A 22960-nucleotide genomic window follows, 5' to 3' on the forward strand; every position below is an offset into this window, starting at 1 on the left:
ATGTCCATTTTCCTCAAATTGACTTAGAGACCCCAAGTAAACCCAACAATAACCTTACCACACACACTATCTTGCAGGAATTGACAACTCATTTGAATACCTGTTCATCTATACAATGATAAAGAAAAAGTTGAACTCAAACGTTAAAATTTCCAGCTTGATTGCACAGCTACAATAATTTAAGGAGCATAGTATTTAAAATGAATATACACAGGGACTCTCTTGTCCCCTCCTGGTGTGAGCCAGGAGCTCTGTCCTTTCGCTTTATCTCTAAATAAAAGCCTATACCTTGCTCTCCTACCTTGAGTGTTTATGAAGCTCATTCTTCGGCTTTGTGAACAAGAACCCCAGCATCAGAGTGACCCAAAACAACAAGTCTCCTAACCACAAAAGCACTGACACCTTCTCTGCCCTGATAGAAAACAATGAAGAACAGAACTTGATAGCCCTTGATTGAGACTTCATGGTAATTGCCCAAAGCAGCAACAGCATCCTAATGGATCCAGAAGATGACTGAGAAATTTGATTTTGCCTTGCTATTAAAAAATCATCAAACTACCAAACTTCTAGAAAAAAAAATAACAGAACACGTCTTATTAGTTGCCCTGTTTGTTATCTGTGCTCCAACAACAAGGATCCTCCTGGCTGCAAGTGGATAACAGACTTGCCAAGCATATTACTCCAATTTCAGGAGGCAAGCAACTTACATATTAGACAGTTATAAAACGGCACTAGATTAAGTGAACAAACTGTATTTCCATTCTACAGTATTACCCTGATCTGTAAACCTGTCTTCATTAGCCTGAATATTTTCAAACACCTAAAACTCAACTAGTTCTAATCATTTGCTTTACCAGTCAAAACCAAATGTGTGCTTGACACCCTCCATTTAAAAAACCCAGCTGCCTTGATGTTGATGTCTAGAAGAAAGACCTACCAGAGGTTTCCACAGGTCATTCACCCTTCTATTGGGCAGGTGTGTTTAGATGAAACTTCTGATTTAAATGTCAAGCCACACTATAAATTGCACTTCTTTCTCCTGATTAATAAAATACATAAATGAATACACACAAATAAATGAAATAGAACAGAGAGTTCACAACTGGACCCAACAAATTACAGAAACTTAAACCTGGCCAAAGAAATGAAAGCACTTCCATACACAAAACAGGGCCTTTAGACTTTATTCTTCCATTGTCTTATTTAGAGTTCACCACCATCGACAAATGGAGACAAGGTAAAGGATGGCCATGTGTAAATGAACACAGACAACTCAAGTCAGAAATGAAAGAGAAGTGACAACTGACACCACAGAAACACAAAGGACTGCAAGAGGCTGTTATAAAAAACATCATGCCATCAAATTGGGAAACATAGGAGAAAAGGTAAGCTCCTAGAAATGCACAATATTCCAAAACTAAACCAGAAGAAATAGAAAATCTCCACTGACAGACTGACAGTGATGAACTGCACTGATAATCAAAAAAACACTCCTTACAAAGTTAAGGACCAGATGGTTTCAAAATTACTTCCACCAAACATTTAAAGTACAGTTAATATTTACCTTTCTCAAGCTACTTCTAAACCTTGAAAAGGAAGGAAAACTTCACACCATTTTATTACTTCAGCATCACCCCAATGCCAAATCCAACAAAAACAGTACAAAAAAGGAACACTAAGACACCACCATCCTTGATGAACACATTTGTGAAAATCCTCAAAAAAACTATCAGCAAATTGAATTAAAAAATACATGACAAGACTCATTAACCAAGAACAAGTAGGATTTATTCCAGGGATGCAAAGATGGTGAAATATCTGCAAATCAATGTGACACACCCCATTAACAAAAGGAAGGATAAAAACTATCATCATCACAATAGGTACTAAAAAGGATCACAAAACCCAACATGATTTTATGTTAAAAACTCAACAAAGTGTGTATAGAGGGAACATACATCAACATAACAAAGGCCATATATGACAAATTCACAGCTGCCATCACACTGAATAACAAAAAGCTGAAAGCTTTTCCTCTAAGGTCAGGAACAAGAGAAGGATGCCCACTGTCACCACTTTTATTAAACATAGTCCTGAAAGTCCTAGCCAAGGCAAACAGACAAGTAGAAAGCATCCAAGTTGGTAAGGAAGAAGTCAAATTTCCCCTATTTACAGGTTACATGATACTGTATAGAGAAAACCCTAAAAACAGCATCAAAAAAACTACTTGAATTAATAAATGTCACAGTAAAGGTCACAGCAAACAAAACCAATGCACAAAAACCTGCAGCATTTACACATAAAAATGAACTAACAGAAAGAGATTTAAGAAAGAATCCCATTTATGATTGCCTCAAAAAGAACAAAATCACTGGGAATAAAATTCAACCAAGGCAGATAAAGACCTGTACTCTCAAACCTCTAAGACACTGATGAGAGAAATTGAGGAAGACACAAATAAGTGGAAAACTATCCCGTGCTCCTGGATAGGATGAATGAATATTGTTAAATGGTCATATTATCCAAAGCAACCTATAGATTCAATGCAATCCCTATCAAAAAACCAATGGCATTTTTCACTCAACTAGAGCAAAGAATCCTAAAATTTGTATGTAACCTCAAAAGACCCTGAAGAGCCAAAGAAATCTTGACAATGAAGAACAATGCTGGGGGTAAAGAACTATACTACAAAGCTGCAGTGAATTAAACAGTATGGTACTGACACAAGAACAAATATATGAATCAATGGAACAGAACAGATAACTAAGAAATAAACCCACACGTATATGGTCAATTAAAACATGACAAAAGAGGCAAGAACATACAATGGGGAAAAGACAGTCTCTTCAGTAAATGGTGCTGGGAAAACCACACAGCTACACGCAGGAGAATGGTGTCACATCACTGTCTAACATCATGCACAAAACTTAATTCAAAATGGATTAAATACCTAAAGGCATGAAAGCACAAAACTTTTGAAAGAAAAGATGGGCTTGAATCTCTTGAAAATTAGCAACAGTAAATTTTTTCTGGACACATCTCCCCAAGCAAGAGAAACAAAAGAAAGATTAAACAAAAGGGGCTTCATCGATCTAAAAAGTTTCTGTAAAGGACAACATCAACAAAATGAAAAGGCAACTTACTGTAAGGAAGAACATATCTGAAATGTACAACTTCCTAGAAAAATACAACCTTCCAAGACTGACCAAGGAAGAAACAGAAAATCTAAACAAAGCAATTATGAGCAAAGAAATTGAAGCGGTAATCAAAAAACTACCCAGGAACAAAACCCCCGGGCCAGATGGATTTACCTCGGTTATCAGACACACAGAGAAGACATAATACCCATTCTCCTTGAAGTTTTCCAAAAAATAGAAGAGGAGGGAATAACTCCCAAACTCATTCTATGAAGCCAACATCACCCTAATACCAAAACCAGGCAAAGACCCCACCAAAAAAGAAAATTACAGACCAATAGCCCTGATGAACATAGATGCAAAAATACTCAACAAAATATTAGCAAACCGAATTCAAAAATATATCAAAAGGATCATACACCATGACCAAGTGGGATTCATCCCAGGGATGCAAGGATGGTACAACATTCGAAAATCCATCAACATCATCCACCACATAAACAAAAAGAAAGACAAAAACCACATGGATCATCTCCACAGATGCTGACAAAATGGGTATACCGGACAAGTACCTCTACATAATAAAGGCCATGTATGATAAACCCACAGCCAACATCATACTGAACAGAGAGAAGCTGAAAGCTTTTCCTCTGAGATCGGGAACAAGACAGGGATGCCCACTCTTCCCACTGTTATTCAACATAGTACTGGAGGTCCTAGCCATGGCAATTAGACAAAACAAAGAAATACAAGGAATCCAGATTGGTAAAGAAGAAGTTAAACTGTCACTATTTGCAGATGACATGATACTGTACATGAAAAACCCTAAAGACTCCACCCCAAAACTACAAGAACTGATAACACAATACAGCAAAGTTGCAGGATACAAAATCAATATGCAGAAATCTGTGGCTTTCCTATACACTAACAATGAACTAGCAGAAAGAGAAATCAGGAAAACAATTCCATTCACAATTGCATCAAAAAGAATAAAATACCTAGGAATAAACCTAACCAAGGAAGTGAAAGACCTATACCCTGAAAACTATAAGACACTCTTAAAAGAAATTAAAGAGGTCACTAACAAATGGAAACTCATCCCATGCTCCTGGCTAGGAAGAATTAATATCGTCAAAATGGCCATCGTGCCCAAAACAATATACAGATTTGATGCAGTCCCTATCAAATTACCAACAGCATTCTTCAATGAACTGGAACAGATAGTTCAAAAATTCGTATGGAACCACTAAAGACCCCGAATAGCCAAAGCAATCCTGAGAAGGAAGAATAAAGTAGGGGGGATCTCACTCCCTAACTTCAAGCTCTACTACAAAGCCACAGTAATCAAGACAATTTGGTACTGGCACAAGAACAGAGCCACAGGCCAATAGAACAGAATAGAGACTCCAAACATTAACCCAAACATATATGGTCAATTAATATAAGATGAAGGAGCCATGGACATACAATGGGGAAATGACAGTCTCTTCAACAGATGGTGCTGGCAAAACTGGACAGCTACATGTAAGAGAATGAAACTGGATCACTGTCTAAGCCCATACACAAAAGTGAATTCGAAATGGATCAAAGACCTGAATGTAAGTCATGAAACCATAAAACTCTTAGAAAAAAACATAGGCAAAAATCTCTTAGACATAAACATGAGTGACCTCTTCCTGAACATATCTCCCTGGGCAAGGGAAACAAAAGCAAAAATGAACAAGTGGGACTATATCAAGCTGAAAAGCTTCTGTACATCAAAGGACACCATCAATAGAACAAAAAGGTATCCTACAGTATGGGAGAATATATTCATAAATGACATATCTGATAAAGGGTTGACATCCAAAATATATAAAGAGCTCACGCACCTCAACAAACAAAAAGCAAATAATTCAATTAAAAAATGGGCAGAGGAGCTGAACAGACAGTTCTCTAAAGAAGAAATTCAGATGGCCAACAGACACATGAAAAGATGCTCCAAATCACTTGTCATCAGAGAAATGCAAATTAAAACCACAATGAGCTATCACCTCACACCAGTAAGGATCCAAAAGACAAACAACAACAAATGTTGGCCAGGTTGTGGAGAAAGGGGAGCCCTCCTACACTGCTGGTGAGAATGTAAATTAGTTCAACCATTGTGGAAAGCAGTATGGAGGTTCCTCAAAAAGCTCAAAATAGAAATACCATTTGACCCAAGAATTCCACTTCTAGGAATTTACCCTAAGAATGTAGCAGCCCAGTTTGAAAAAGACAGTGCACCCCTATGTTTATCGCAGCACTATTTACAATAGCCAAGAAATGGAAGCAACCTAAGTGTCCATCAGTAGATGAATGGATAAAGAAGATGTGGTACATACACACAATGGAATATTACTCAGCCATAAGGAAAAAGCAGATCCTACCATTTGCAACAACATGGATGGAGCTAGAGGGTATTATGCTCAGTGAAATAAGCCAGGTGGAGAAAGACAAGTACCAAATGATTTCCCTCATTTGTGGAGTATAAGAACAAAGAAAAACTGAAGGAATAAAACAGTAGCAGCATCACAGAACCCAAGAATGGACTAACAGTTACCAAAGGGAAAGGGACTGGGGAGGATGGGTGGGAAGGGAGGGATAAGGGTGGGGAAAAGGAAAGGGGGCATTACAATTAGCATGTATAGTGTTGGGGGGGTACGGGGAGGGCTGTGCAACACAGAGAAGACAGGTGGTGATTATACAACATCTTGCTACGCTGATGGACAGTGACTGTAGTGGGGTACGTGGGGGGGACTTGGTGAGGGGGGAGCCTGGTAGACAGTGTTCTTCATGTAATTGCAGATTAATGATACCAAAATTAAAAGAAAAAAGACCACAGGGCATGAGATATGAGAACCATGAGGGAGAAGTGGCAGTATCTGCTCTCCAGGAACAAACCATCATGAGGCAGGGCTCACCAGACGTCAGGCCCAAGCCTGAAATCACTCAGGATAGCTGCAGAGCTCTGTCCTTCAGGGTTTCTACCAGCCGTTGCTGGCCCCGAAGGTCTCAGCCATCACCCTGCTCATGCTGCAGCTGTGCAAAAAGCCTGCGCGCCCTGTCCTGGATGAGCAGCATGCTGAGAGGCGGGTTCTGCCACTTCTGCTCCTCAATTCGCGGGCTCAGCAGGTGCTCAGTAAGGCCCATCACCACACCCCTGCAGCAGGTGAGCTGCCTGACACTCACAGGTGTGACTGCCTGAGAACTGGCATGGATCTTGTCCTTGTTGACACGGACTGAGGCAACAGTGGAGGTGGCCAGCCCCAGGGCCCAGGCAATCTGCATCAGCTTCTCACCCTCCTCAAACCTCAGAAGCACCTCCAAATTCGCATGCAAGTCCCGCTTGGCACAGGGGCAGAGGTCAAACACACCAAGGGGTGCCTTCCCCAAAAATTGTGGGTGGGAAAGTGTCTTCCTTAAGCCTCCCCGAGCCATCCACCTCAAGCTCTCTCCCTCCTGTCCACAGTAGCTACTGCTGTCCCCATCATAGCAGCCTCTTGGCCTCTGCCTGTAAGAGAGGGACACATGGGCATAAATGTATGAGCATGTGGGAGACCCGGGCCTGGCCTTCCCATGCTCTGACACAAAGCCCCCAGCCATCAGAGGCATGCGCCATCCCTTCTCTACCTAACGCCATAAACACTGCACATTCAATACCAAGCATTTTTTGAAACTAGAAATGCACATCCCTTAGTTTTAGTTTATGAGATCAAAAGCAATATCTGCTGGAAGATTGCTCTCTTCTGCAGGCAAACTCCTCTAACCAAAAGAGACTAGAAACTCTGACCCACTTCCGAGACACTGATGAGCAGATCAGCTGCCCAGCTCTATGTTCTCACGCAAAGACATCTAACGTCAATGCAGGAGGCTGAATAATGAACAACCTCCTAAAGACGTCCACATTCTAATCCCAGCACCCTATGAACAAATTACCTTACACAGCAAAAGGGACATTGGAGGTGTGACTGAATGAATGGGAAGATTGAGATGGGAAGATTATCCTGGGTTATCCAAGTGGGCCCTAAAGGTAATCAGAGGGATCCTTGTAAAAGGAAGCAGATTTCACTCTGAAGAAGACAATGTGACTACTGAGGCCTAGAGCCTCCAGAAAGACCTAAGCCTGCCAATACCTTGATTTTAGCTCAGTGAGACCCTTTTCAGATTTCTGATCTCTAGGACTCTAATATATTAACTTTGTGTATTTTAAACCACTGAGTTTTTAATAATATGTTTCAGAGGAGGAAACTGACACAGAAGGGAACCTCCCTAAATTGTGCCACCACTGTGGATTAACTGGGGATTGAGGAGGAAAGGTGATTATCTACATAGCAGCCAAAATGATTCAGTAAGAACTAACATCCTATTCCCCCTCTGCTCAGAGCCCTCCCATGACTTCCACCTCTCTGAGTAAAAGCCACAGCCCTCATCAGCTTTGTTAAGGGCCTCAAAGCCTCCTTCTCTCCTTTGCTAACTCCTGTTCACATCCTCAGAGAAGACTAAGGGTGCTCCTGACACTGGGCCTTTCTCCCTTGGTTCCTTTGGCCTACAGCTGGGGCTCTTCCCTGTTATTTGCAATCACTCTCCTTCTGCAGGTCTCTGTTCAAATATAGCCTGATCAGCAAGACCCTCCTTGCTTATATTTTATTGTGTATCTGTCACACACTGCCTGAGGACAAGAGCTGTGTCTGCTGAGCTCTCTGTTGTGTCCCCAGGCCCGGGAATAGTGCCTGGGACTTTGCGGGCATCCAGTAGTTGACTGACTAAATTATTAAATGAAGTCTAGTGGTGGGAGGAAAACTTCTCACCTTGTCCCTTTTGCACTTTAAACCATGTCAAAGTAGCACCTGATCAAAACAACAGTTATTTTGAAAGAGTGCATGTGAAAAACATTGCCAAATGCCTGAAGGGTCTGTGTTTTTGGAGTGGCTATAGCATCTAAGATGACTACCTTCAGGGACCCATGGGCTACACCTGCATTGAAACAAAAAGGCACAGCCCACAGGGCCCTCAAACCTGGAAGGCAAGGAAAGGAAAGGAAAGGTGGGCATGGAAAAGACTCTTGCCTGGAAGGCCCTGCATTCCAAACCACTCACAAACCCATTAGTCATAAAGACAGACATGAATGGGGCGGAAAGAAATTGGAGTCCACCAAGAATAACTATGGGAGTTAAATCAGACAAAGCCAGTGAGCCAGAAATGACTTAGAGAGTTAATTAAATGAAGCCACAGGCCAAGAGAAACAGGCATTCCTAGATAAGAAACAGCAGAGGACAAAGGACAGGCACTCCCCAAATGACAAAAAATTCCCCCCATGAAAAATCAGAGCACAGCCTATGTCTTCAATCGTCCAACCAGATCAGACCTCCAAGGCCAAAGAATTGTTAATCAAGAACTTCTCTGCCCTGGCAAAAACCCCATTAAAAAGTCTCACAGTAAGCATTCAGGGCCTTCTGACATGTGAGTGGTGGAGGTGGGGGAGGGCACTCTATTACAGAGCCTAATAAACTTGCTTGCCTTTGCTTCCTTTGGTTTAACTTTCAGTTTATCTGACTTCCCTGATACTCTGGAGTTCCTTCCCAACATAGCCATCTTCCCTTCTCCGACATCCTCCTTCCTTCGCTTGCTCACCCACTGAGACAGGGACCATGGGCTTAGACAGAGTAGGGTGAGGGCCTCCTGAAAATGCAAGGCAGGATATTTGCAGTCAGAGCAATGTAACTACATGCAAAGAAAACCCCTACCAAACCTCTGTGTTAAACATTCAGCTCTAGAGTCTTTCTTCAGTGAGATCAGTTAATATTCCCCAAATGAAGAGTAGCACATGTTTTTATTATGCTAATCATTTATAATAATGTGTTCACTTTAACATGCTATAAGGCCCAGGCCTATGTGCTGTCTTTCCTCCTTCAGATCTGATGTAGTTATTTTGCAAACTGGCCAAACTAATTTAGCATGCAATCCCAGCCAAAACACTGTAAAAGGCAAGAAAGATTCCACGTTAAAGATAAGACTGCGCTTAACTTACTCTTTAGCAAACAATGCCTCAGCCCACGTTGGGGGCTGAACAGGTGGCCTTGTTTCATATGTCCCCAGACCAAGATGCTGGTATCTCGGGGAGAAATCAACAGAGCAGGAGGTTACTTTATCAAGTTAATTGTAAATATCCTAGGACCACTTAACAAGTCCACACCCCTAAGCTTTTTTTTCATGTTCTCGAAAAATCCTCATCTGCCTATAAAACCCCCTAGACAACGCACCACTCCGGGTTCTCCTGTCCCCTCCTGGCGCGAGCCAGGAGCTCTATCTGTCCTCTCACTGTATCTCTCAATAAAAGCCTCCCTGGCTCTCCTACCTTGACTGTTTGCTAAGTTCAACAAGAACCCCGGCATCAACACGACTGTAAGTTAATTCACCCATACATTTATTCACTCCGTCCCTCCCACTCTGGAAAGGAAGTCCCCAAGCCCACAGGACAGCCGCCCAAGTCTGCGCGGCAGCAGGGCTCATCCTTGAGACTACATTTCCCAGGCGGCCTCGGGGCCGCCCAAGGCTCCGATTGGCTCGTTTGTGCGCGTTCCGTGCTGCGCGCAGCGGCCACTCACCTCCCTGCCCCCGGGTCACAATCGAGTGAAAGGCCGCGCCAGCCCCCGTCCCCGGGGCCCTCCGCTACGGCCCTTCCTCACCTACAGACCGAGACACAGGCCGGCTGCTTCAGCAGGGCTGCGGGGTTCTGTGCCCCTCCCCATGTCCTGCCTCACAGCGCCGGTTCCCGGACGCGACCCAGCCCAGCTTCCATCTTGTCGGCAGAGGCGGAAGGTCGCCGGCGACCGCGGGGATTGGAGGAGGTCGCGAGGATCCCACCCCGGACGGCGCTCTAGGCCCTGAGCCCGGCGTTCCCGGGGCGGCCGCGGAATGTAGTTAAGCTGCGAGGCCTTTCTGCGCGGTTCGGACGCAGCCGCCCGAAACTGTCTCTGTCTAAGGCTAGTTTTTTCTACGCTTAATTTTCCACTAGTGTCTTTCCAAGCTCCTATTTCCTGTCTCTGTCTTTCCTTCATCATCACTGCCTCCTTCCCTTTCTGATCTGTTTTCCTTCTCCCTGTCCGTCCCCCATTCCGGAAAACGGTTCCTTTCAGACTATCAAAATACAATTTTCAAAAAAGTTTAAAGCGAACTCTATAAGCACATGTCAAAAATTTATTTACCTCACGGAGGAACCGCAGGAACCACGCAGGATAACACAGGTGATTCCATGAAGATGAGAAGGAACAACAGGGTGAAAGAACGAACACAAAAGCGCAAAGTCGAACTACATCCCTATAGGGCAGTGGGTGGGCCAGGGCGTCTTCGTGTCCTACAACCCTAACCACAAGCATTCGCAATCTGTCAACCTTTTTGCAAGTTAGCATCTAACTTCACAGTGCTTGGAGTCTGATCAAAAGTTACGTAAGTCAAAAAGAGTTACTTAGTTTAGGGAGTCAGACGATCTGAAGCGGCCTCGGTAGAACTGACGCTAAAGAACTCAGAGTGGACACCCAGTTATCTTTTTTTGTCCTACTGCCGAGGTTTGGATAAGTTTTCCTAACAAGCCTCCCTCCAACTCTGTCTTCTTGTTGTCTGTCACCCTTCTCTGAGTCTTTGAAAACTCGCAGTCTATCTTACTGTATGTCTACTTTCTGTCCCTTTCTCCCCTCTTGCCTCCGTACTTTTCCATCTTGCCTGTCCCTTGCATGTCAATGCACTTCTTATCTCTGTAAATCTATTCCCCATCTCCGTCCCTTCCTGATCTCCCTCCCTCTGGCTAACTGTTCTGGCACACCTGTCTCTCCGGCCCTGACTCTTTGATCCGCTGGCTTATCACATTCTCAAGGTCTCTGAGATGTCTTTCTTTCCTACCCGTTTCTCTGTCTCTGTGTCTGTTCCCTTTCACTGCCTCCCCTCACCTCTCTCTCTCTGCCCCCCACATGTCTCCGAGTCCGCCCAGCGGGTTACCTTAGAGACGCCGAGCCCGCCTACCGCCGCGGGGACAAAGCCCGGTCTTCGCGCTGCGCCGGCGAGCACGGACTACCTGTCTGACTACACCTTCCAGAAAGCACCGGGCTGAGCCTCTACATTTTGCCGAGCGGGCGGGAGATGGAGGAGGTGCCCCGCAATCCCCGCAGGGGGTTGCCAGGGAGATGCGGGCTGACCTAATCCTAACGAGGGCAGTGATTGGTGTAAAACCCTGCTAATCCTGGGAAGGCCTGTAGAGAATTGGGGGAAACGTGGTGGGGGGAGGTGCGCTGTTGGGAAGGCGGTGCTCCTGTGCGTTGCCTCTCTGAAAAGCTTGCTCACGCCGACGGGGCCTGGATACCTGGATGTGAGGCGGGAGGCGCGCGAAGAGGCGTTGGGGAGTGTGACCTGATCGCTGCGAACGCTTCCCTGGGAAACAAGGGAGACGGGGTGGAAACTGAAGTGAGGGTGGGGGAAGGGCAAACAGCTGCTCGGGCTGGAGCGTGGAGCATTCTGGGAGACATAGCTCGGCCGGGGAGGGGTAGCTGCGAGTGCGCATGCTCAGGAGCGCGGAGCGGCCCGCTGTACGCGGAGGTGAGGGCGGGGGTCTTCTAAACTCGGAAGGCCCAGGCGGGACCCGGGGCGGCCACTGCCCACTTGTAGATTCCGGCTGCCCGGTGGGACCGGGAGCACGGGGCCGGGACATTTGCCCTCCCTGCAGACGGGCCTGAAGCTGTCGCGCAAACCTTGTCAGTCACTGACCCTTGCCACGGCGGCAGCCTCTGGAGGCCCCGCCTAGTTGCCATAGCGGTTCCAGGACCTGCCAGGCTCCCTAAAGTGGAATTTGCCCGCCAAGACTTGTGGTGAATGTAGTTCAGAAACCTCCACAGGGACCGGCAGCCTTGGCGATGCCCAACTCTCTCCCAGTGTTTCAGATTGACCTGGAATCTTGAGGAACGGAGGTTTGACTTAGAGGATCAGGCGGCCCTCAAAATCGAATTCACCCCGTTAATAAACTCAAATTCCTTCACAAATCCGGTGCCTTACCCACAGCTGCTGAAGGAGCAGCACAAACGGGGGAGGGTGGATTCTCCATTTGCAAATGAGGAAACCGAGATTCACAGAGGGACAGCGACCTGCCCAGGTTACGTAGCAAGTAGGTGGGATCAGGCGTGCAGGCACCCGGCAGCTCCCCTATCACCTAGCCCGACCTAAATCAGGAAGCTGTGAAGACAGTGGGGCATTGTGTGCTGTTATAAATTGGGTTCAGAGGATGGGGCTGAATGCAGGGAGGATGCTGCCTGGGAGCTAGGCCACACAGGTGACCTTGCACAGGTGGAGAGGGGGCTGGGGCGGTGTTTGGGGACAGACAGGTAGAGGGAAGCTGCCCTGGGTAACCAAGCCGGAAGGAGAATGGTCTGAGTCTGGGTAGAGGGGGCGGTGATGCAATGATGAGCTGGGTGTGGGTGGGAGGTAGTTAATGGTGCTGATGCCCAGCCAGTGGGTCTTATAGTAGGTGTCGTTAACCTGGTAGGGGGATAGCTGCACGGCAAGAATGAGGTGGTGCTTGTAAAGGGAGGACAGAATTTAAGAGAGAGAATAGGTGCTTTCTGTGCCTACGAAGCAGCCAGTATTTGGAGCTGGGGACTCCAAAGACTACCAGAGACTGTTCAGGCACAGCTACGGAGGCCAGGGACGTGGGTGACTCATAGAAGGCTTACCAGCCCCATGGGTCCCTGGCACTATCTCTGTGATCATCTCTCTGTACCTCAGTTTCCTCATCTTTTGTCTACTTGAGAGTGAAACAATACAGCACAGAGTAGGTATTCAATTAGCAGTCGCTGCCTCTCCGTTTCTCCTCATCAAAGCAGCCCCATCCCATTCCTCCGCCAGGGGCTAACACTGGCCTTGGAGCTCCAGACCAGTCTCTCTGATGAGGCCCACAGCACTGGGCTCCCCAGGCCACACACCGCTGGAAGATGGGGAACCTGTCATGGTGAAGTTGGAAGACTCTGAGGAGGAGGGTGAGGCTGCCCTGTGGGATCCCGGCCCAGAGGCTGCACGCCAGCGTTTCCGGCACTTCCGCTATGAGGAGGCAGCAGGGCCCCAAGAGGCCTTGGCCCAGCTGCGCGCCCTGTGCCGGGACTGGCTGCGGCCCGAAGTGCACTCCAAGGAGCAGATGCTGGAGCTTCTGGTGCTGGAGCAGTTCCTGGGCGCACTGCCTCCTGAGATCAAGGCCTGCATAAGGGGACAGCAGCCAGGCAGCCCTGAGGAGGCTGCTGCCCTGGTTGAGGGACTGCGCCGGGAGTCAGGAGGGCCCCGGAGATGGGTGAGTTGGGCCCCTGAGCCAGGGTTGGGGCTGGAACAATATCCCACTCTCCCTCACCCGGGGAGGTGGGTGCTGTGCTTGGCCAGATGCTTGTCCCTTGTGGTTTGGAAGTGGTCACTTACCAACAGATTCTGTGGAATAGTAGACAGAGTTCCAGGGCCAGCCTCACTGTCCCATCCTTTTATCACCAGGAGTCAATGATCACGGGATGGGATGCAGGGTAGGGAAAGGAAAACATTGGGCAGTATTAGGCCTCAGCAGCAGGAGAGCAACTGCAGGTGGTCCCTTCCCTCCCTGCTTAGTACCTGAGGGAGGTGGGTCCTTTGAGGATATAGTGAGTCAGGACCCCTGGGGTCCAGAATGGGGTAGATGCCCATGAACCCCCTGCTTGAACAAACCCAGCTCCCCTCCTAGGCCTCTGATGGTGGGGGCACCTCCCCAGGTCACAGTCCAGGTGCAGGGCCAGGAGGTGCTATCAGAGAAGATGGAACGCTCCGACTTCCAGCACCTCCCTCAAACCAAGCTTCAGACTCCAGAACCTGGGCCTGAGAAGTCCCCTGAGGCCACACAGGAATGCTTGCTGGGCCTTCGGGTGAAAGAGGAGCCTGAGATTACAGAGGACCCAGGTGAGGGCAGGCAAGGTAGGCAGTGCCCATCCTGATTGGATGGACCAGAGGGGCCTGGCCAGAACAGTGTGAGCCCAGTGGGCCAGTCACCTGCTTGATGGAACCATTCCTATGCACTGGTGGCCCCCACATCCCCACAACCGGTGGTCATAACAGCCCTTTACACACCAAGCCTTACTGTCACTGATGTTTCCATGCTCTTACCTGGCATGGAGTGGGCTGTTGGGGTTTCTGTTTATGGAAGGCATGTGGGGTTCACTCCCCAGGGTGATCCACTGGGAGACAACAGCCAGTCGGCAGTGTGCAGACAGCAATCTGGAGTATGTATAGGCATAGCTAAAGCAAAACCCCAAATACTGACAGGTATGCTCCGCCCTTGTGTTTCTCCCAGGCATGTGTCAGAGCTGACCACCCACATTCCGGTCATTCCTGCGTGGACCTGTATGCAGTACCCCTCTCCTGCCCTCACTGCCATACTGCCCTTGAGCTCACATGCAGGGCACAGACTTTGGCTTTCCAGGTGCCCTGCTCTGCTCTACTCCAAGCTAGGCCCTTAGAGCTACCCTGCCATGCCCAGACCCAAGCCTGTACCTAGGTCTCACCCCACCAGGATCCCAGCATCTTGCATACCACTGAGGAGGGTAGTGGACTGGGGACATCCTTGGGCCACCTGACCCTACCCTTTCTCTCCAGAGCTCCAGGATGCTGAACCTCTAGCCAAGCCCCAGGAGGCCACTTCCACTCTCCAGCCTGAAGAGGTCCAGGTGAGCCCTGCACAGGCTGGACCTCCCTCCCTGCCCTGGGAGCCTCTGTGGGTAGGGGTGGGTTAGTTTCCTCCCTGGTCCTAGTCGGGCACAGACAAGCAGTGACCACTGTTGTTTCAGGGCTGTGGGATAGCACTGGACCAGGCCTCTCCCCACAGCAAGATTGGGCCTGAGGGGCCCTCATGGAGGGAGCACTCTGGGGCCCTGTGGCAGGAGGACGCTGGCAGAGTCTTCTCTCCAGGTAAGTAAGAAGGGGCATAGCAGGGCTGGGCCTTCCACGTGGAAAGCACCACACCGACCCATCCCTTCCCTGGCTGTGCTTAGACAGCCCTTTCACTCTAGCATCCCAGGCTCCCCCGTTCCCTGACCATCCCCTATAACTTTCAGCTTGCTTCAGCATCTCCTGCCCTCAAAAGCCAAGCCCCCACACTGGCTTCACAACCCATCTAACTGCTGCTGTCCACCACAGTAAAACCTCTGGAGAATGGGGCCTGTGTTCCCCACGCCCATGTCCTCTTCTAGCCCTGGCACCCTGGATGGCTTCCAGATTCTGGGTTTGCATCCCACTGATTGGGTGACAGGACAGGAGGGTTGGCATCTGCAAGGACAGCAGGTTAGCAGACAGGGTGGGCAGGTAGGAGGGACCCTGCGGGGATCAGGCCAGGACATCCAGGCCAGAGGCGCCCCCTGCTGTCCATCTTAGCCACACCGCCCTGGTGGGCCATCACCAGGCTCCCTGCTGCCTCTCTCTCCCTGCTCCCTGGACCTCTTCTTTTTCTTGGTTTACTCCCTTGTTCTGCTGGACCTTTCCATGAATTCTGGTGTGGAAGATAAAGTTCCAAGACATTACCTATCTAAAACTCATTTGTCTAACAAAGTTTGGCTACACAAATAATTCATTTATTAACTCAGTCTCAGTCCTTTTTTATCACCATTGTTGGTGAGCCCTTTTGTGTGGGAAATTGGCCTGATCTTGGTTTCCTTCCAACCTGTTGTTTCTAGAATGCCAGTTACCTGACTGTTGCTGTCTGGGACAGGTCCTCTAATGCTCTTATCCTTTAACTCCAATTTCTGGTTCCTTTCTGTTGTATTTTCCAGAAATTTTCTTCAATGATATTTTCCATACCTTCTGTTGAGATTTTCACATCTGCTGGTATAGTTTTAATTTCCAAAAGTGTTTTCACTCCCCAAACATTAATTTTCATAGCCACTTCCCATTGTTCTTAGAATTGTCATGTCTTTCCTTATTTCTCTGAGGGTAGCGATAACTTGCTTTTTAAGTTTTCTTCCCTTAATGTGATCTCTTTTCCCTCCAAGTTGTCTGCTTATTTGTAAGACCTGAGGACCACAAATCTGGCAGTTTTGAGCAGGTGGGTGAGGGGCTTTTCAACCATGACAATCCAGGGCTCCAAGGGATGCAGGGGGTCCATCCCCAGGAAGGCCCCATTCTGGGAGAATGTAAGCACGTGGGTGGAGTGTGAGTGAATGCTGCTGAAGGATCCATAGGGCAGTCTGGGCTGTTTGGAGGCACCCCTTGATGTGAGCATCTTTAGGTCTTTCCTCTGAGTCCTCCAAGGCACTTCCAGCCTCTTTCCAGCATCCTGGGAGAGAACCTGATGTGTCAGCACCCAGTGTGACTTCACTTAATCCCTCCACTTCCCTCAGTATGGTCTCTCACCTTCAACCCAGCCTTTTGCCAGGATCGAAGAAGAGATCCAAGAATCAGATCCACTGAGTCTAGAGCTACAGCAATGCACACAGTTTGCTCAGGATTTTGTACAGACAGAGCCCAAGGCTGTTAGATGCAGTAGCCCCGCCCAGCTTCTGCTTCTGAAACCGACTCCCCAGCCTGCTTCCTTCACCTGCACAGCCAGAGGTACTTGGTACCTCCAACTCCCAAACTTTTTGAGCTGCCTTTGGGATAAAACATTGATTTTTTTCTCCCCATTTTCCTCACTGCTGGCTTAGTATTCAGTTTCTCCCATAAGCTACACAGTTAACACGTGCCCATTGACCTCACAGAGTAGAAAATATCAGAGATTTGTTTGTTTCCTCTTCATCTTTATGGATATTATGCCTTTGGGGGAAAAATACACAACTTTATTGCAGTTTACTGTTGTTTTACGGTGGAACAAATTTTAAATAGATCCTACTGTTATCCAGATGTCCCAATTGGCTATGCTTTCTTTTTTACTCTTTTTTCATAATGTTTTATGGATGCTGATCCCTCCTTTGAGGATTTGAAAATACTTTAGTGTCTTCTCCAGACTGGTTAGTTAGCTTGGTTTCTTCAGATGTGAATTCTCCCACTGGTAACACTGTTGACAGCCTGTCCTTCACAGCTATGGGAGCTTCTTGTTTGTACCCACCCTAAGCATCATCCCAGGTGAGACACTGCACCAGGGTCCATCATAAGTCCCTGAAGTAAAGGATCATCTGGGCCCCAAGACATCCAGTGAAGATACCTCTGCAGCCTTGCCAAGCAAGCAGCTTATTCCTGGCCAGGTCTTTGGGTGGACTGAGCTAACACAGCTCATGTTCTCAACCCTTAGCTTAGTTATGGAGCCTGGCTTTAGTTACTGGATCTCCACAGCCTTAGGGGATTTAGAACTCACTGCATGAGGCTCTGGGCTCCTAAAACGTACTGCCCTTTCTTGCTTGGGATCTTCCCACAGTATTTTTAAAGTTCTTAGGTTCTGTCTTTCATTTCTGTGTATAGGAGCTGAGAGAGAATCTGGCACATGCCCCTTCTGCTGTTTCAGTCTTCAGCCAACCGGCCAGGCTCAGCCTATGCTGTGTGGCTGACCACTCCCTCCAGCTTGGACCTGGTTCTCTTTCAGTTCAGTCTCTTACCTTTCTCCAGACACACCAGCAGCACCACTGCAGGCCCCGTGAAGGGTTATTTCTCAGCAGACCCATTCAGTCCTCAGGCTGCACTCCCCATGGACAACTGCAGCTCCCAGCATCAAACACTGATTCCCCTCAGCCATCTTAGTATCCCCATCAGGTCTCCTGGCTGCTCCCCTTGCCCTTCAGCTGAACATGTGTGCAGCCAGTGTTTTCATCATGAGAGTATTTTGAATAGTTAATGCATTGTCATGTCAGAAAATCCAAAAGGCACTAGAGAGTATATAGTGGAATGGCCCTCCCCTGCTGTGACACACAGTTCTGATCCCGAACAGCATCATTACGAGTTTCTTGTGTGTCCTTCCAGAAAGATTTTGTGCAGAGAAAAGCAAACATAAATTCTGATACATACTCACTTCCCTTCTTCAGTAGTCATATGGATGCTTAATCTTTACCCTGTTACACACCTGATATTTTTGTGCATCTTCCACTTCAACACACAGCACCTAGGGCCCTCATCTTTGGACAGCTGCATAGAGCCCGCTTTGGACACACTGTTACTTATCCACTCAGGCTCCTACTGACATTCCTTTGGGTTGATTTTCAGTAATCATCTGAGAAACCTAGTATGTAGGTTATTTTGGACAGTGGGGAATACAAAGTTTGGGGAAGTCACTAAAAGTGGAACTACTGGATCAAAGTGTGGGAAATTTGCCATTTTTTATGTATTTTGCCACACTGGCCTCCCATTTTTGCTCAACAGCAATGTACACAAACACTTGGGTCCTTGCAGTTTTCTTATTAGTAGGGTAGTGAACATACAGGACTTCAGCATTAGCTACATTTCCTTTCCTAATCACATCCTTTGAACATTTGTCTGGTTGTTGGTTTTCCTTGTTGACTCATTAGAGCTCTTTACTTAAGGTTAATTACCCCTTGCTTCTGTTGAGTTTCTCAGTTTGCCATTCGTTTTTTGACTCTGAGGTGGTTTTTGCTGTGCACAAGTGATTTCCTTTGGTTCAGTATTATTTATCTGACTTCTCTTTACTGGCTTATGGATTTTTTTTGTCACCCACTGAAGCCCCTGCTACTCCCTCTTTTGCTTGCTCTGGGCTTCTTCCTCTTCCACTGGTCTGTTTCTCAGTTGCCCTTGCTTACACTTCCTTACTCACATGACATCTAACGATGGAGCACTCACAGCGTGGTGGCACCCACTCCTTTTCTCCATAGACACCTACCCTTATTTGATTGCATGCACACCCAAGTCCCCATATGTCATGCCTATGTCACAGTACGCATGTTCACATTTCCCTGCATACTGAGCCTCTGACTCTTGCACCGCACGGACTACACGTGAGTCTTTGTCCCTCAGACATTGCATCAAGCAAGGCACATCAGACCAAAGTATCGGCGGCCATTCCCTGCCTTCCTCTCCTCCCCCACCCCCACCCCTCCATTGGCTTCCTGTCTGCTCCGCTTCCAGCCTCCCTCAAACCCACCCACTTCTCTGCATTCGTGGAAACTGTCATCACTCACCTGGACAGTGCAAGGGCCACCTGCCCCACCTTTGCCCAAAGCCCTTCCAGGAAAATGATTTCTGCAAAGTTAAGTCAGACCTGGAAAGCTTGTCCCCAGCTTCTTAGTCTTCCTCCTCATGGAAGGTTGTATCCACTGTCACCTCCTTAGGGAAATCTGCACAGATGGAATTCCTGCCCCTGCCCACATCACCTCTGCCTGCCTCATGGGTCAGTTTCAGGTCCTTCTAGTTCACACTGTTTCCCCAGGGCTGGAGTGGGTCCAGGCATGGTTGTCTGTCATGAATGAGTGGATCCTCCTGTGCAATGCAGGGTTTGCACTCCAAATAGACAGCGTCGCTGCTGGCCCTGGCACCGTGAGCCCCCACCTCCATATCCCGTGGGACCTTGGTGTGGCCAGTCTTACAGGCCAACGGCTGACACCCTCCCATGAAGGTAGCGTCCCCCACACACTCCTGCTCTCCGGCAACCCAAGAAGTGACCAGGAACCTATGGATGAGGATCCCCACTACAGCGTGGGCTCTGTACTGACCACTAACCGCTGGCGTGCCCCCAGGGGCCGGGGCCGCGGTCGCGGCCGCCCAAACACAGGTGCTGGAGCCGTGCGAGGTGGCCGATGCGACGTGTGCGGGAAGGTGTTCAGCCAACGCAGCAATCTGCTGAGGCACCAGAAGATACACACCGGAGAGCGGCCCTTCGTGTGCGGTGAGTGCGGCCGCAGCTTCAGCCGCAGCTCACACCTGTTGCGCCACCAGCTCACGCACACGGAGGAGCGACCATTCGTGTGCAGCGACTGCGGCCAGGGCTTCGTGCGCAGCGCGCGCCTAGAAGAGCACCGACGCGTGCACACCGGAGAGCAGCCCTTTCGCTGCGCCGAGTGCGGCCAGAGCTTCCGGCAGCGCTCCAACCTGCTGCAACACCAGCGCATCCATGGAGACCCCCCAGGCCCTGGCACTACGCCCCTAGCTCCTACTGGCGAGCCAGAGGCCCCAGGCCCCTTCCCTTGCAGTGAGTGTCGTGAGAGCTTCGCGCGGCGTTCCGTACTGCTGGAACACCAGGCGGTGCACACAGGTGATAAATCATTCGGCTGCGTGGAGTGCGGAGAACGCTTCGGCCGCCGCTCAGTGCTGTTGCAGCACCGGCGTGTACACAGCGGCGAGCGGCCCTTTGCCTGCGTTGAGTGCGGCCAGAGCTTTCGACAGCGCTCCAACCTCACGCAGCACCGGCGTATCCACACAGGCGAGCGGCCCTTCACCTGCGGCGAGTGCGGCAAGGCCTTCCGTCAGCGGCCCACGCTCACGCAGCACCTGCGCGTGCACACGGGCGAGAAGCCCTTTGCCTGCCCCCAGTGCGGCCAGCGCTTCAGCCAGCGTCTCAAACTCACGCGCCACCAGCGGACACACACTGGCGAGAAGCCCTACCGCTGTAGCGAGTGCGGCCTGGGCTTCACGCAAGTCTCACGGCTCACCGAACACCAGCGCATCCACACCGGCGAGCGGCCTTTCGCTTGCCCCGAGTGCGGCCAGAGTTTCCGGCAGCATGCCAATCTCACGCAACACCGAAGAATCCACACTGGTGAGCGGCCCTATACGTGCCCTGAGTGTGGTAAAGCCTTCCGCCAGCGGCCCACACTCACACAGCACCTGCGCACCCACCGGCGCGAGAAGCCCTTTGCCTGCCAGGACTGTGGCCGCCGCTTCCACCAGAGCACCAAGCTCATACAGCACCAGCGTGTCCACACTGTAGAGTAGCCAGCACTGCACCCGGTCTCTGCGTCCACCCCAGTCTTCTGTGTGGGCGTGGGGGCAGAACACCTACCTCACAGGGTTGTTGTGAGGCATTAGCAGTCTGCCCGGTACCTGACCCACAGTGGTGCTCAATAAACAGATGGAACCTGGGTCCGGGTATCCACCCACTCAGCGCCTTCCTACCTGCACAGGTCCCTCTGTGCCCCTCCCACCCATCCACCACTCTGCAACCACAGCACCCTGCAGAATTGGCACCTAGCAGTGCCTGCCCCCATCTGTGGGGTGCCCCCTTGTACCATGATCCCTGTACTATTTGCCCATGATGCCTTTGACCCACACATCAGGTGGCCAAGCCACCTTCCTGTCAAGAAGTGGCCCAGTTCTCCGAAGCCAGCCAAGATCGGTGGACACAGAAATAGCAAATGTGCCCAGCACACCAGGGCCATCCTGGGTATGAGTGTCTGTAAAACTTTAAACATACGAGGACATTTCTTATAGTTGTAAAAGCTGGAAGGTTTTATCTGGAAATCCAGATTATTTCAGGACTTCCCTCAATTCCCACCTGCTTACCACCATCAGGTACTGAAGATGGGGGGAACCCCTTCCAACCAGACCCCAGCCATCTGAGAGCTGAAGTCAGCTACAGGTGCTAGGCCATTTCTCCAGTTCTCTGGTGATTGTTCCCATCCCATGGACCACAGTCTCCCTGCGCACTGGCCCAGAGCACAGCACCTCAGGGCTCACCCTTGGGTTACCCTGGTCTCCATGAGGAGCATGTTCAGCAGCAAGTTACAGGAAGCACAGTAGCAGTTTACATGAAAGTGGACCGACACTGCCAGTGCGGGTTCAGTGTCCTGCAGACTAGAGCTGGTGTTTCTGAAACCATAGCCTTTTCCTGTGCCATTGCCTCTTTTACCCTTTTTCCCCCTTCCATTCCATTGCCCAGGCCCTTGACATAGCACCCTGTCCCACCAGGGGGTGCCCTGGATATCAGAAACATGCCAAAGAAGGGATCTTCATGGAGCTTGGGACCTAAACCCCACTCTGGGCAGGCGGGATGGGGGTTCTAGGAACAGTCTTTCACGGCTTTTATGTCCAAGCTTCTCACAGATAGCAGCTGCACTTTCCTCACCAGGAGCCCCACAGGACTGGGGCTCTGGCATCAGAGGAAAGAGACATGCCAGTCTGGCCCAGAAGCTATGTTCACACCTCCAGGTGCACATCCATGACACTCCTCAACCTCCCTCCCCCCTCCCCCATATTCTGACCAGTCCCTCCAAGACACCAGCCACAGCTTACAGCTTCAAGGCCTTTGCACATGCTGAGCCCTGTGCTGCCTCCTAAGAGGCTACAGGCCCAGGGGCTACAGGCACCCTCTTCATCCCAACCACTCATGCCCCTCTGCCACTTGGCTGACCATGAGAATGACAAGGAAAACACAGTTGTACCACTTCTAACCCAGCCCCCTGCCTCAGTTCAGCCGTCACTTCCACCACGGTCTGGACTCTGTGGCCCTCTTCTTCCAGCATTTTGTTACATGGTCGAGTCTTCCCCACTGGCCGGTGTGGGTGGGGAGGGAGAGACTACAAGGTCAGAGATCACACAAGTCTAACTTTGCCTAGTTCAGCATCACCTCTTCAAGGAACCAGTACCCCATCCCTGGAGGGCCCTCAGTTGATGGGCCTCAGCAACTGGACTGAGAGTGGACACTTGGGACATGAGGACCCAGTGGGCCACAGGAACCACCCCTGAGACTTTTTAGCCGAAAACAGCAGGGTGGTGATCAACCCTCATATGGAGATGTCCTTCACGAACATAATCACCAAGGGCAAAGCAGCTGAGAAGAACGAAGAGGAAGGGACAGAGAAAAAGGGAGATAAGTGTCCCAAGATTGGCCTATCTGCAGCATGAGAACTCTGTGATGGCTGCAGTCGTGTCATTCCCAAACCTGAGCTGTTTTG

The 22960-nt window shown here is 49.3% G+C and overlaps 1 protein-coding gene and 1 long non-coding RNA gene across 6 annotated transcripts in view; one reads left to right on the forward strand and one right to left on the reverse strand.

Annotated features, from left to right (window-relative positions):
• The window catches only part of LOC130682247 (uncharacterized), a 29530-nt gene extending 18244 nt beyond the window's left edge, over positions 1-11286 (reverse strand). Inside the window, exon 1 of one of the 3 annotated variants that reach the window (XR_008995457.1) lies at positions 11151-11286. This is a non-coding gene — a long non-coding RNA (uncharacterized LOC130682247). Of the gene's footprint in view, positions 1-9844; positions 9982-10363; positions 10491-11150 lie in introns of those variants that run through there. The other 2 variants (XR_008995456.1, XR_008995458.1) reach the window with 2 other exon arrangements.
• Positions 10612-21198, forward strand: MZF1 (myeloid zinc finger 1). Of its 3 annotated transcripts, none has more exons than XM_036901341.2 (6): positions 10612-11744; positions 13044-13479; positions 13922-14105; positions 14799-14869; positions 14990-15110; positions 19501-21198. In XM_036901341.2, exons 2-6 carry the CDS (start codon positions 13084-13086, stop codon positions 21000-21002), a joined length of 2274 nt encoding a protein of 757 aa, XP_036757236.2. In that variant the 5' UTR covers positions 10612-11744; positions 13044-13083; the 3' UTR covers positions 21003-21198. The 3 variants fall into 3 exon arrangements, with proteins under 3 accessions (XP_036757236.2, XP_036757237.2, XP_036757240.2); XM_036901342.2 differs by having other exon boundaries at positions 10612-11517; XM_036901345.2 differs by having other exon boundaries at positions 10612-13479; positions 19564-21194.
• Positions 21199-22960: the final 1762 nt, after the last annotated feature.

This window comes from Manis pentadactyla (genome assembly GCF_030020395.1).
Source record: "Manis pentadactyla isolate mManPen7 chromosome 15 unlocalized genomic scaffold, mManPen7.hap1 SUPER_15_unloc_1, whole genome shotgun sequence".
Taxonomy (NCBI): Eukaryota; Metazoa; Chordata; class Mammalia; order Pholidota; family Manidae; genus Manis; species Manis pentadactyla.

Excerpts from the sequence above, each read along its gene's own strand:
- MZF1 (XM_036901341.2), top strand. The coding sequence starts at position 13,084 with ATGAGGCCCACAGCACTGGGCTCCCCAGGCCACACACCGCTGGAAGAT. Across the intron at positions 13,480-13,921 it reads CAGGAGGGCCCCGGAGATGG|GTCACAGTCCAGGTGCAGGG; the intron begins GTGAGTTGGGCC and ends GCACCTCCCCAG. Across the intron at positions 15,111-19,500 it reads TGGCAGAGTCTTCTCTCCAG|GGCTGGAGTGGGTCCAGGCA; the intron begins GTAAGTAAGAAG and ends CTGTTTCCCCAG.